The sequence below is a fragment of the Musa acuminata genome, chromosome BXJ2-9 (genome assembly GCF_036884655.1).
Source record: "Musa acuminata AAA Group cultivar baxijiao chromosome BXJ2-9, Cavendish_Baxijiao_AAA, whole genome shotgun sequence".
Lineage (NCBI taxonomy): Eukaryota > Viridiplantae > Streptophyta > Magnoliopsida > Zingiberales > Musaceae > Musa > Musa acuminata.
In genome coordinates, this window is record NC_088346.1 from 46,881,053 (window position 1) to 46,893,398 (window position 12,346).

The following is a 12,346-nucleotide window of genomic DNA, read 5'->3' on the forward strand; positions in this document are numbered from 1 at the left end:
AAGTTTAAGATTTGAAGTTGTAGGTTAAATCTAATATATGTAATCCGATTCTTTCTATCCTTTAGTTGTATAATATTATCCTCAACCTGTCTTTTCTCCATCTCACACACATCATATGAATGTTTTTAAATATAACTCATATTCTGATATAAATAATGATTGATCACCAAATTAACAGGAAATAAAGAGTCTCACATATACACAACAACTCACACCCTGAAAGGCAAACAATGATGGAAATCAACTAACCTATGCTTAACCAAAATGGTTGCATGCATAAGTTGAGCACCCAATCTGAACCTGATGAGCTTTCCTTCTCTGTTACCTTCTGCAGAGTCGCGAGTTAGAAAAAGAAAGGCTGCTGTGGAGTTAGTAGTTAGATGATGCCAAGTTGCCATCTATAATTGAATCAGGCTTGGTCTGCTCAGCTGTGTTATATGACCTAACAAGCTACATTGTTTTACCTGTTTCAAGACTCGTTAAGAAACCGAATTAGTAGTTCTAAGAAGCAGGTAACTTATCGACAACGACCAAGTAGAGGAGGTGGAACACTCACATGAATGGCTGATACCGTGGACAAAAGATTTCTGCATTGGTCCATCAAGGCTTGTTCTTTGGTTGCAAAATCAGCAAGTTCAGACACCATGGAACTTCTTCTTTCTACCTGGAGAAAATTGAAGTTGTCCAAATGATCTCAAGTGAAGGAAAAAAAAATAGCTTTCCTTAGTACGGATTCCAAATAGCATTATTATAGCAGTTGGATACTTGGACAAATTCCTTTGCTGCACCATGTACTAAATGCTACATAATCAGCTCATTTTCTTAAAAGCTACCAGCAAACTGAAGAATTATCTGTAAGATATCTAAGGCAGTATATCTCTGAAACAAATCACATGGCAAAATGTTTTTCTCGAAACATCTGAAATAAATCACAGGGCTACTTGATGAAGCACATATAGACTGTAATAGATTCCAGATTTTGACCAAATATATTGAAGGACAAGTGAACAGTTCAATGAAAGTTGATTTTTTTTAACTGCATGGATGATAGAATAAATCGCTGATTGTTTAGCAAAAAGGTCTTATCAAATGTTCCTGATGATTTATCAAAAAAAGTTATGTTTAAGTAAACATACAATGTATATCTAAATTTATATAGATCTCACTTCACAGACTCTGATATTTCACATGATGCAAGTGAATTACATAAAAAAACTGAATGTTACACAATAACTTCTTGATAGTTATACCAATGACAAATTAAGTGTGAAGGAAGGGAATAATTCCTAGGAGACCTAAATAAAAAAAAGGAAAAAATATGTTTATTTTATGTGTTAATTTCAAAATACTGATGAACTGAGATTTTCTGAATTAAGAAATTTTATAAGCTCATAGAGAAGGAGAGAGCTCTGTATATTTCTTCAGATTAGGTATTTCTTAGATAACATTATTAACTATATTTTTCAATAGATTATTCTGTATAACTTATGTTGCTTTCTAATCCTGTTTGGAATGTGTTTACCAATTTTTAATTACATTGCAAGTTTATACCACATTGTGGTATGATATAATGTTACACTGTACAATTTGTTAATATCCATGTTCAACACAAACAATAACAAAGCTGTAATTTTCAACCATTTGGGATTGACTACATGAATCTTTTGTCGTCATTGAGATTGGTAACAAATCATATGCTTAATTAAGTTCAAAGTACTTCGATCTTTATTTATAGTTTCTATTAAATTCTTTTTAGGTCTTACTCTACCTCTTTTTGTACTATTAACATTAATTATTTCACCTCTTCTGACTATCGCATCCGAAAGTCTCATCAGCACATGCCCATATCACTTTAAATGATTCTCTTATCTTATCGTCTATCGAAGCAATACCTAATTATTCACGAATAAAAATATTTTTTTCCTTATCTTTTCTAGTAATTTCACACACCCATTTCAACATTCTCCTCTGTGATCATTCATGTTATGAAAGAAAAACTTTGGTCATCCATATTGACCTTAAGTCATGCAGCTTTTAATAACTTTGGCCTTTGCCAAGCTCCAAAGAGACACAGGTGAATGCATTAATTATAAACAAACTTCAGTGACTATAATGATTATTTTCTTTCACTAAAGCTTAATATTCTCTAGTATGCATGCAAGAAGCCAATGAAAATTGTATCAAAGGGAACACAAATAAGAAATAACAAACTCATCAACCTTAGACAATATAGTCCATATTGAGGTTCCTATTGCCTGCATTACATCAACTGCTGAACTAACAGCATTTCTCAATTCTTGAAAATCTGCCTGTTAAGAAAGAAGAGAAAGTGCATCAGTTCTGAATTTTGGATGATACCAAATAGGTAGCATTTGTTACTGAAAACTTGGATATACAAACCTTTGCTCCATTAACAATTGGAAGGCAGATAGTACTCGCCTTTAATGCTTCAATGGCTCCAAGTAAAGCACTTGAATGGTCTTGATCTACAAGAGACCATTCTTCCAGATAGGTTATCTGCATTACCCCATTGTGGAGCAGATTTAGGCTCTATCTGTTGAGTATACTACAAAGAATGGCATGGATCGGAAGGAATACCATTCGAGCACAATATAAGGATAAGGATTCAGTTAGAAGGTGCATACTACATATAATTTTTTGGACGCCCTAGTCACGCTTTACAAGAATTTTGAAATAGTTTAAACCTGTAAGTCAATAGGGTTTAATTTATATATACAAGACAGAAGAAAATGAATACCTATATATTTTACTGTAACCATGTCGAACATTATGAGATTATCAGTGTTCATATATAAGATTATAGTCTAACTTCATAGCTTGTTTACAATACTGTAAACTTTGATTATTTCTTTCCCTGTTGATAATCCAATCAACCTATTAATAAAGGATTGATGTTAGGCCAAAAACTGTCATGAACACTCACAAATAAGTGTTTACTGTACCATTCAAATATGTCTTGTGTGCTGGTTGTAATTGATTAATTAATATAACTAAGGGCAATGTTCACTAGTCTGACAGACAAATCCTGATACTGAAACTAGTTCAATGTGAACTTTCTTTTCATGAGAAGTAGTCATTAACCATGACTTTACATGAAGAAGAAGGAAACTGCTACAATACATCTTCCGGTTCAATTCAAATCAAAACAGAACTCTGTTGGACGTATTTCAACCTTAAAGTAACATGGCCAGATGATTTAGGAGGGTTAGATGGGATTAATTTAACTAATAATATTATAAGACTCACTATAAAGACTAGAGCTTATCTTTGATCTTGGATTGAACATGATGTCGGACTCAAACATAAACCTAAGGTCGAATTCCATATCATCAACACAGCATTCAGAGAGTCAAGCAAAATTGGGTAGCCCACTATGGTATTTCTAGATCTAACTAGAGCTTATTTGTTCTAGGTGCAAGCCTAGGACTGAACCAGTGCTGATGAGTCTTCTCCAATCTATTTGAGATTCCATGATATCACATTAGTAGTCAATTCAGTGTTAAACCTCTTTGTCTATGTGCAGACTATCTCTTATAGTAGTTTGGTAAGTGATCCTGCTCTGAAGATGTAATAGAACCACCACTACTTGAATTCCAATCACCCCTAAAATGGGTACGACTAGGTTTATCTGTGACGTGACCCTCAACAGTAGCCCTAGAACAATGCTAAGAGGGTCCTCATCATATCTAGAGAAGACCAAGGCCATTAAGCAAGAACAGGAAACCCACTATGCACACAATAGAAAACTTGTCTAGGAATGTTAGTGTACTTTGATCATAGATTAGTGGCAATTGTAGAGGATCTTTAGAGCCAATCAGAGACAAATTGCTATCCAAAAGTCCCACCGACATGGTTAGATTATGCTGGTTATTTAGTCATCTTTTAGACAAATTGCGTAGAGTATGAGTTTCCTTTTCTCCTTAATAACTTTTATAGTTCAATAAGTATACCATTAAGTATATGGTTGGAATTAATAAATTCTCATCTGCCTCAAATCTCTCTTTTCTCCTTTTATCCCCTAAAATTCTCTCTTAAAGCACTTGATACAAGATGAGAAATCCCTAATAGAATTTTAAATCCTAATAGAAATCCCTAAAATTCTCCCTAATGATGTTAAAAAATGAGAAAGTAAAAAATCGCTAGCATTAAGCATAGAAAATGAGATCTAGATGATGACAAAAATCTTACCTGCCCCTTGAGAATAGAATTGAGCTTCACATGTTGTCTGTCCGTTTGTAGCTTGAATTTTTTAATTGCTGTTGACTCATGCATTTTTGTGGTAGTTATCCAGGCATCATATAAATATTTCTGGTCAGAGATCATAAGAAAAGTATAATATGTCTTAATTGAAAAGAGTCCAACGACTCAAGCAATAAAGAACACCAGCCATTCAGAACAATCAAGTTATACTGTAAAATCAGAATTGTCAGGCGACTGGCATGCTACAACCAGAAAGAATCAGAAGACAACAAGAGACAAGAGAATGAAAAGACCACAAAGCACACTGCTACCAGAAAGGGTTTCAGATGTTGCCCAGATTGAAACCAATTTGTCACTATTTTTAAGGAAAATAGAAGTCCTGTGCTGAGACATGGTAATTTGCTGATGCTGTTATGACCCAGATATGCTATCAGTGTCAACCAAACAAGGTGCAACCCTTTATCAAGAATGTTGGTTATGTTTATTGCAGCTATGGCATAACATATCTTATGAAATCATATCAAGAAATAAAGATGAGAGTTCCCTCATAAGTTAGTTCATATTCTGCATAAATAATATATTACAAGGGCCAGTGCTTTTATTCACTCTTCTAACTTGTTCTTTTACATCCAACAAACTTTAAATAGTTGAAATAATTAATAGGCTAGCTCAATCTTTTTTTTCTTTTGTTTTACAGCAAATTATATGACACCTGTGTGTTCCCTGGTGCAAATAGAACTACATGTATAACAAACAAAGGATACTTGTATTTATCCTGATGATTTTTCATAAATGGAGCCCAGCGCTATTTGAATGGTGGGCCTTAGACCAGCTAATAGCACAGATGGCTGGTCCAGCCCACCAAAACCTGTAATCTATTTGTAGTGTTGGGCCCATTTTTTCAGCCTATTAGACCACAGATCCCAAAAAGCAGGTCTAAGCAGGAAGGTCTTTCAAAGTCCACATATGAGTAAATATATAGTAGCAGGGATATTGTTCAATGTCACTCTCTAAAAAAGAATTCTAAGACATTGATTTTGTGCATATTCCACAAAATATAAATTGATTTTCTCAAAAAATGCTGATGTTTTATGCAGACTACAATGTGATGCTTCAAGTAAAAGAAAAGGAAAGAATGCTAGCTATAAGAAGAAAGGATACTAGTTATCTATTTTCTGAGTAGAAGCAGTTTATTCAAACCTAATACCACTAACTCATGCTCGTTTTAGACAGAATAGTGAATGATACAACTGCAGAACTGCGAATAAAATTAGCATAGCTGATTTTTTATGTTATAGAGAATTTCAACAAAATAATATGACAAAAACTAAATCAGATTGAGCATGCCTTAAAGATATCTAAAGATGGCATAAATACTAAAAAATGTCATGGATATTCTTGTGGTACTGTAACTTACATTCTTAATTTTGCTATGCATTAAATTTATTTGACTCTCATTGAATAAACCATAAAATTCTAGCGCAAACTTATGGCATAAGGTGCAATAGATCAAATCTGTACTTCACAGTAATTATGTGTGAAAAGACTACTGTTACAACTAACCACTAGATTGTATAGATGAATTATTCTAATTTAAGAATAAAGAAGAGATTCTATTTCAGAAAATCAAACACTAATCAAGATGCAAGACCTAGTAAACCCTCCCATTTATAACATTCTACTTTCAACTTGATAATCCACTACAAAGATTAAATCTCCAAGCTGGAATCTTGCAAAGTACCTCATCATCCAATTTTTGAGCAAGAAAGTTGTCATTCGCCTGTGCATTAACCCACCGCCACTGCAAGAGCCGGTTATATAATATCCTTAACTGGTGTGCATCCTTGATCCGTCTCTCCCCAGTTTTTCCTCTCTTGATATCAGCAGTGAAGTTAAAGATTGATGCAGCATTGACAGGCAGCGAAACAACATTGGGGGAGCTTGTCACAAGGCTATTTGTCACCCGTTGAACACCTGGGATGCCCCTTGGTGAGGCAGCTGTCAGCTTACTAGGAGAAGAAGGTCTGAAAGAACCATAATGAGTAGAAGGTGCAGATGCAGGAGACGACAGAAGGCCATTTACAAGTGATTTCTTTGCTGGAACAAGCTTGGTAGGGGCTGTGCTCTTCAGTCGAGTTGATGGTTGCGGCATACCTGGCCCTGACAACCTGTGTAACCGGTGTCCCTTCTCTTGCAGAAACCTTGAAGGAACATCAATTCCACCGGATGTTGCCCGCCCCCTTGGTGGCAGAGTAGGGCGCTCATGTGACACCGAATTGCCACCAGAAGACAAGCTATCAATGTCGAATGAGAGGGACAGGTCACCACCGTCAAATGAGGCCCTCCTTGCACCTTCATTGAGCACTATGGAATGCCTCAGGGATCGCATGGCTGCCAAGACCGAATCTTTCTCACCAATGGAGCAGTCCAAGCTCCTCGTCAGTGGAGTCAACTGATGAGTCCTGGTCCCGGGCCATCGGTGGTGGTTGTCGAACGGTCTTGCACTCTCCGACTTAAAACTGCTCCTTGCCGGAGTGGCCGCGGGAGTGACAGGCCCCCGCCGCTCCGGAGTCGGCCTCCTGTTTGGGGAAGGAGAGACATTTCTGACCTTGCTGGTCTGGTAGGAGAAGGACTCACCTTGGAAGGAAACAGAGAGACTCCTGGTGGTCGTACGAAGGACTCTGGCGGCGGCGGAGGAGAGTTCGGTGGGGTTATTAGCGGCATGGCGAATCGCGGTATCGGCGGGTCGAGTGCGGTCGACGGATTTGGATCGGCTGGGCATGCAAGACCGGGGCAGTGCCACCGGAGTAGAGGGTCGGGGAGTGGGGAGAGGCGAATGGGAGCGTCGATGAGAAGAATTAGCAGTAGAAGAAGAGGAAGAGGACACAGTCGAAGCGGAATAACAAGAAGAAGAAGCAAAGGAAGGACCTTTCGAGGAGGAGGAGGCGGAAGCAGACGGAAAGGAGCCACATTTAGCAACAGAAGTGGAAGATGAGGAAGGGGAGTAAGAGGCCAGGTAGCGGGAACCCATCTCCTTCGTGTGGGGGCACTTGGGGGCGACGGCATTGTTCTTCTCGGAGAGGGACAGCGGCGGCCGGGCGGAGCAAATGGGATCGCGGCGGCGAGGAGAGGGGTTCGGGATCTTCTTCTGAGCTTGAGGGCGGGTGGTCGCCGTCGGGGTGGCGGCGGTAGCCGCCGGGATGGCAGCAACCATCTTAGGAGATCTCACTCCCCGCCGAGCTCTTGGTCCTTTTCACTGGTTCCGGGGATGGGCGGTGATGCTACCGAGGGAAGCACCGGACTTCGGGTTATTCTCTTAGGCTCCCCTGAAGACTGGAGAAGAAGAGCTGAGCAAGAAGAAAGTAAAGAGACAGACTGAGGTAAGGCTCGGTATAAAGAGAGAGGGAGAGATATGAAGAGTAAAGGAGAAGGAAATGGAAAGGAAAGAGATCAAAGAAAGAAACAACAGAAGGAGAAGGAGGAGAGAGAGGGAGGAAACGGAGGCGGGTCTGCGGCGGCGATGGGAACAGCAGAGAAAGGAGAGCTGCTTGTTCACAGGGAGTGTCACAGGCTGATGGTGATGATGGAGGGGTCGTAGTGCGAGGAAAGCAACGGCTGTCACCTGCGTAAGGATCGAACCACCCTTGAGAACCTTCAGGGGTGATACTATCTCTCACAGACATATGGGCCCCAACATGTCAGGCCTTCCGGAGGTGCCGTCACCCCTGAATTTGTCCAGGGGTGACTCCACAGTCAGTGCCCCTGATTAGAAGAAACGACTCTTTTGGTATTTGGGTGCGTATGATGGTTATGGCGATCGGCCGGCTGAGTCACCCCTGAGAATGCTGATGCTGATTACCTGTTATTCGTGAGTCCCGCACGCACACGTTGGGCCAACTTGGCAGGCCCGTGAGAGGTGTGCCACCAATGAAGTAAATTTTCAGGGGTGGCTCGGCCATGCAGTGATCCTAATCGAGAGAACCGCTGCGTCACCTGATGGTTAATGGCTCAGTCCACCATGAGTTGACGTGGCGGGGCCGCATCCAGTCTCTTGTCCTCATCCAAAGCTTCCTGAGAAGGGTCATTTTATAGTCTTTGTCTCCATGTTTCACAATGAATATATAAATATATATATAAAGGCAAACAACACATCTTAAAGTATGTTCATTGGCATTCAGCGGAAAGCATTTGTCACACCCAAAGATTTTATGTTCTTGATAGAAGAAATGGATTTGCAATCACTAATAAAACCAACAACTATTGTTGTTGATGAAATCATTGCTATAAGAAAAAAGAAATAAGAACAGTAATAATTAGTGTTATCATGAGTTAATAATTCAGTGTAATGTAGTAAGGCCCTCTCATAATCTTTAAAGATTAGGAAGTTTATTATGTAATGAAGGGAAACATATATTAGTTGGATTTTTTTCAGACAGATCTATTTTGATAACTATATATGAACTTAATCCAAGTTCAAGAATCCTTTATCAGATTTAGATAGATTTTGGCCTAATCCATACTCTGATAAAGGCTTTATTGACTTACAAGCTACATAAGATCAACTACTGTAACATCCAATCCTGCAGCAAAATAATAATAATAACAATAATAAATAACATATCTAGAGATGAACTCTTTGGCTTGACAGTTCAGTTAACAAAGAGTGAAGCAAATAACCTTGATGAAGTTCCACATAGGAAACATTGACTATAGGGATCTTGATCTGCACTTCATAGGATGGTCCACAAGAGAATGTTTGTGAACCAAGTATCCTAAGATGAAAATGACTGTAAGGAGACAGGAGAATAATTTTTACTCTGGGAACAGAAATGAGGGCCTACAACTGATGCCCTACTTTCTCCTTCTACTTCAGGCAAGGAATTATAGGTTCCAAAACAGAGTAGGATGACATACCCCACATGTAAGACAGAAAAATCCTGAGCATATATTGTGTAGTGATCTCCTGATTGAGTCATCTGTTATGTGGAAAAGTAAAACAACATGATGAAGCTAGCTTGAGAGGAAAGAAATCTTCTAATGATGGCTTCAATAGTGTAGCTTGTGCAGTAATGTCATTATGAAAGAATTCTTTTAATGATGGCTTCAGTAGTGTAAACTGTAGATGCCATTAATAGCATTGTAGCTATATATGAAAATAAATTGGAAAAGAATCTGGTGGATGATAACCTGTTTTGATGCAAAAAACAGAGTTGCACATCACATGCTGTGAAGCATTCAGACAATATTACAGTTTGTTTGTGATAACAACCATGAAAAGATTACCATCAAATGCTATTGAACAGGAAAAAAGTCATTAATGAAATAACTGCTTGGACTATGAAAGCTGACAGACAGAAGTTAATGATGACAATATGAACCACTAAATTTACAAACCTAAAGCCAACCAATTTGGTGCTTTCACAACATCTAGGCAACTTGGATGGAAACAATGATTTGTCATAAGTGGCCAAAAATTGAGAAGTTGTATATATAGATATGATGGATTGCAATAAATTATATAAGAATCGAAGAGCATAACTAATCAATCAAATTGTTGCTTATCTCAAAATACATGGATCTAATAGTTTTGACCACTAGATGAAATAAAACCCACCTTAGTCATCCACCTCAATTCACATTTAAATGTCAATTTCTTTTACTTTTCCTGGAAGGAATCTCCTCAAAGAATGTCACATAAAACCATGACGAGAGCTTATTTGAAAAAAAGAAACCAATAGTTTGGTGAAAAAAAAAATGGAGTAACTATGTCATTGTGCATCTTTGAGATCAATTTTGTGATAGCTCTTTTGATAATGTTACCCTTCAGAGAAATGATGCAGAAGTGTCAAGAATCAAAACTAATCCTTCGGTAGAAGATAGTTGTATAACCTGATGAAATTCAGATTGGTTTATTGGAGTATACCAAAATGAACCCCACGAGTATTTGAAAAAACTGGAATTGTCCTAATAAACATATCAGCCTCAGGTCTTCGAGCACACAGAAAGGGTTCATCTATCTTCTTGTTTGGTAATGAGCTTAAAATATAAAAAGCACTTCAGTCATTCAAGCTCTTTAGCGGTGCAGTTATTTAAATATCGAGAGCAGAACTTGAACATTGAGAATTAAGCAACTTAAGAGGACAGTCCACCTAAATATCAAAAAGGATGGTCCAATGCATGAGCCTCTCAACAATACAAAATCTGGAGTGTCAACATACACAACCTTACCCCTACAAGTAGAAAGATTATTTTTGTGATTTTAATTCTGGTTGTCTAGTTCACACAGTAGCAACGCTTCCATGTGCCAAGACTCTATCTTGCCAATAAAATATCAAATTGCTTAAAACAGATTAAGATGAATGTTCTGCCAGGACTCTACCTTTCTCATCTTTGGCATGTTTTCATGTGACTGGATTTTCAGATATGTTGACAAAAGTTAATCATATCTAGATACTAGGCATGCTTCGTGTTTGGATGTATTTGGTGTAAGACAAATAACCCCTACAAGAGGCCATATGGCCTCAAAGATGTTTCTCCCTTTAAACGGAACAATTCAATCAAAGCAAAACTTATTCACCAAATTCATGTTGCAATAAGCTCTACGCTTGAAAAGGTGACAGTACCGTAAATGTAGTTATTCTACCAAAAAATATTTATATCAGAGGTTAGGTTAGGTGATTAATCACTAAAGAATGCTGCTAAATCTAAGTGACCAGTAAACATATAAAAAAAATGCCAAATAAATAAAAGAAACATATATGAAATCTACAACCACGTTCCATGATAAACTCATTGATGTCCTTGGGGAACAGAACTTTTATAGACATTGCATCCATACATCCAAAACAAATGGCATCAAGTGTTCATAATCTTCTCTGGCAAATATGTTGTATGACTTGAAATATTGTCTCAAAGCCTGCATTTGCTTTTATGACACAGACGTTTCTCAACTTGTAAGCCATATTCAACAATTAAAATAAGGATCCAATACATGCCAAAATACGGAGAGAAATATCATCTATGGTCATACTTTAAAATCAAGTATCATCAAAATAAAACAAAAACAAAAAAAATTGCGCTTTGATCAGTTGGCTCAAGTTTATGGGTTACCCATTAGAGGCTTAATTATTTTTGCACCAAGCTAACTTAGTCAATCCCCTTTCATATAATCACAAAACTCAAACTAGTCCAGGAGTTACATGATGTGCAATGTCAAGCCAGCGAAGTGAAATGAAGATTCTGAGAACTGAACTTTAAGTATTTATATCCAGTTAGTCTTCCTATCTTATCCTATGCTATTCTAGCTCGTACGAGTAATACAAGAAAGGACTTCGTTCGAGATTAACCGAGTTCCAAACGCTCATCGAATGAAAAACTTAAGGGAGGCAAAAGATCGAGCACCTGAACCTCAATCGAGTAAAGCAGAGTCGAGGTCGCCCTTTCACGCGGCTTTCCGCGGCAAACGGTACCGAGAAACTTCAGCCAGACCTAGCAGTCACATGAAGAAGCTCACGGGTAAATTACATCGGGACGTGAGCGAACACCTCCTCCCTGCTTTGTAGAGGACCGCGGCCTCTGCACGACGGAAGGTACAGCAGCAAGAGGAGGTGACAGGGTGGCCTCCAAAGAAGGAGAGAGGGAGCGAGTTGGCTTTTGGCCGAAGAAGGAAGAAGAGGTGGGAGTGACGGCTTTGGAAGGAGCGCAGGAGTGACTACTGGGCGTCGTCAGAGGAAACAACCAAGTTGGGTATAAACAGAGGCGCCAAAACACTATTTAAAAATCAGGCAAAATTGCAAATAAAGTTATTTCAGTAATCCCTTTGATTTTTTAATTATTATATCAAATAACACACATGACTTTTACACATACAATAATAATAATAAATTTATAAGTTATAATTATTTGAGATGGATAACATGAATCACTTACTTATCGCTATTGAGATATATAAAATATCATATATTTAATTAAGTTTAGAATACATAAATATTTATTTATAATTTCTATAAAGATGTTTTTAAGTTTTCTTCTATCTCTTCTCGTATCATTAATATTAATTATTTTATTACTATATAATAAAATCTCATAAGTATATATATACCATCTTATCTTGTATCAAACGATA

The 12,346-nt window shown here is 37.9% G+C and overlaps 1 protein-coding gene across 1 annotated transcript; it reads right to left on the reverse strand.

The window, feature by feature from the left end:
• Nucleotides 1–82: 82 nt before the first annotated feature.
• On the reverse strand, nucleotides 83–11,938 carry LOC103999128 (protein SNOWY COTYLEDON 3-like). The gene is made up of 7 exons (XM_018831383.2): nucleotides 11,623–11,938; nucleotides 5,963–8,292; nucleotides 4,210–4,329; nucleotides 2,401–2,517; nucleotides 2,220–2,309; nucleotides 557–664; nucleotides 83–464 (listed from the first exon to the last, which is right to left on the reverse strand). The coding sequence occupies exons 2-7, from the start codon at nucleotides 7,433–7,435 to the stop codon at nucleotides 399–401; spliced, it is 1,974 nt and encodes a 657-aa protein (XP_018686928.2). The 5' UTR covers nucleotides 7,436–8,292; nucleotides 11,623–11,938; the 3' UTR covers nucleotides 83–398.
• Nucleotides 11,939–12,346: the final 408 nt, after the last annotated feature.

Coding starts and splice junctions, on each gene's coding strand:
- LOC103999128 (XM_018831383.2), bottom strand. CDS start 7,435: ATGGTTGCTGCCATCCCGGCGGCTACCGCCGCCACCCCGACGGCGACC. Junction 2,518..4,209: donor ATTCTATTCTCAAGGGGCAG/GTAAGATTTTTG, acceptor GGGGTAATGCAG/ATAACCTATCTGGAAGAATG. Junction 465..556: donor CCACGGTATCAGCCATTCAT/GTGAGTGTTCCA, acceptor GTCTTGAAACAG/GTAAAACAATGTAGCTTGTT.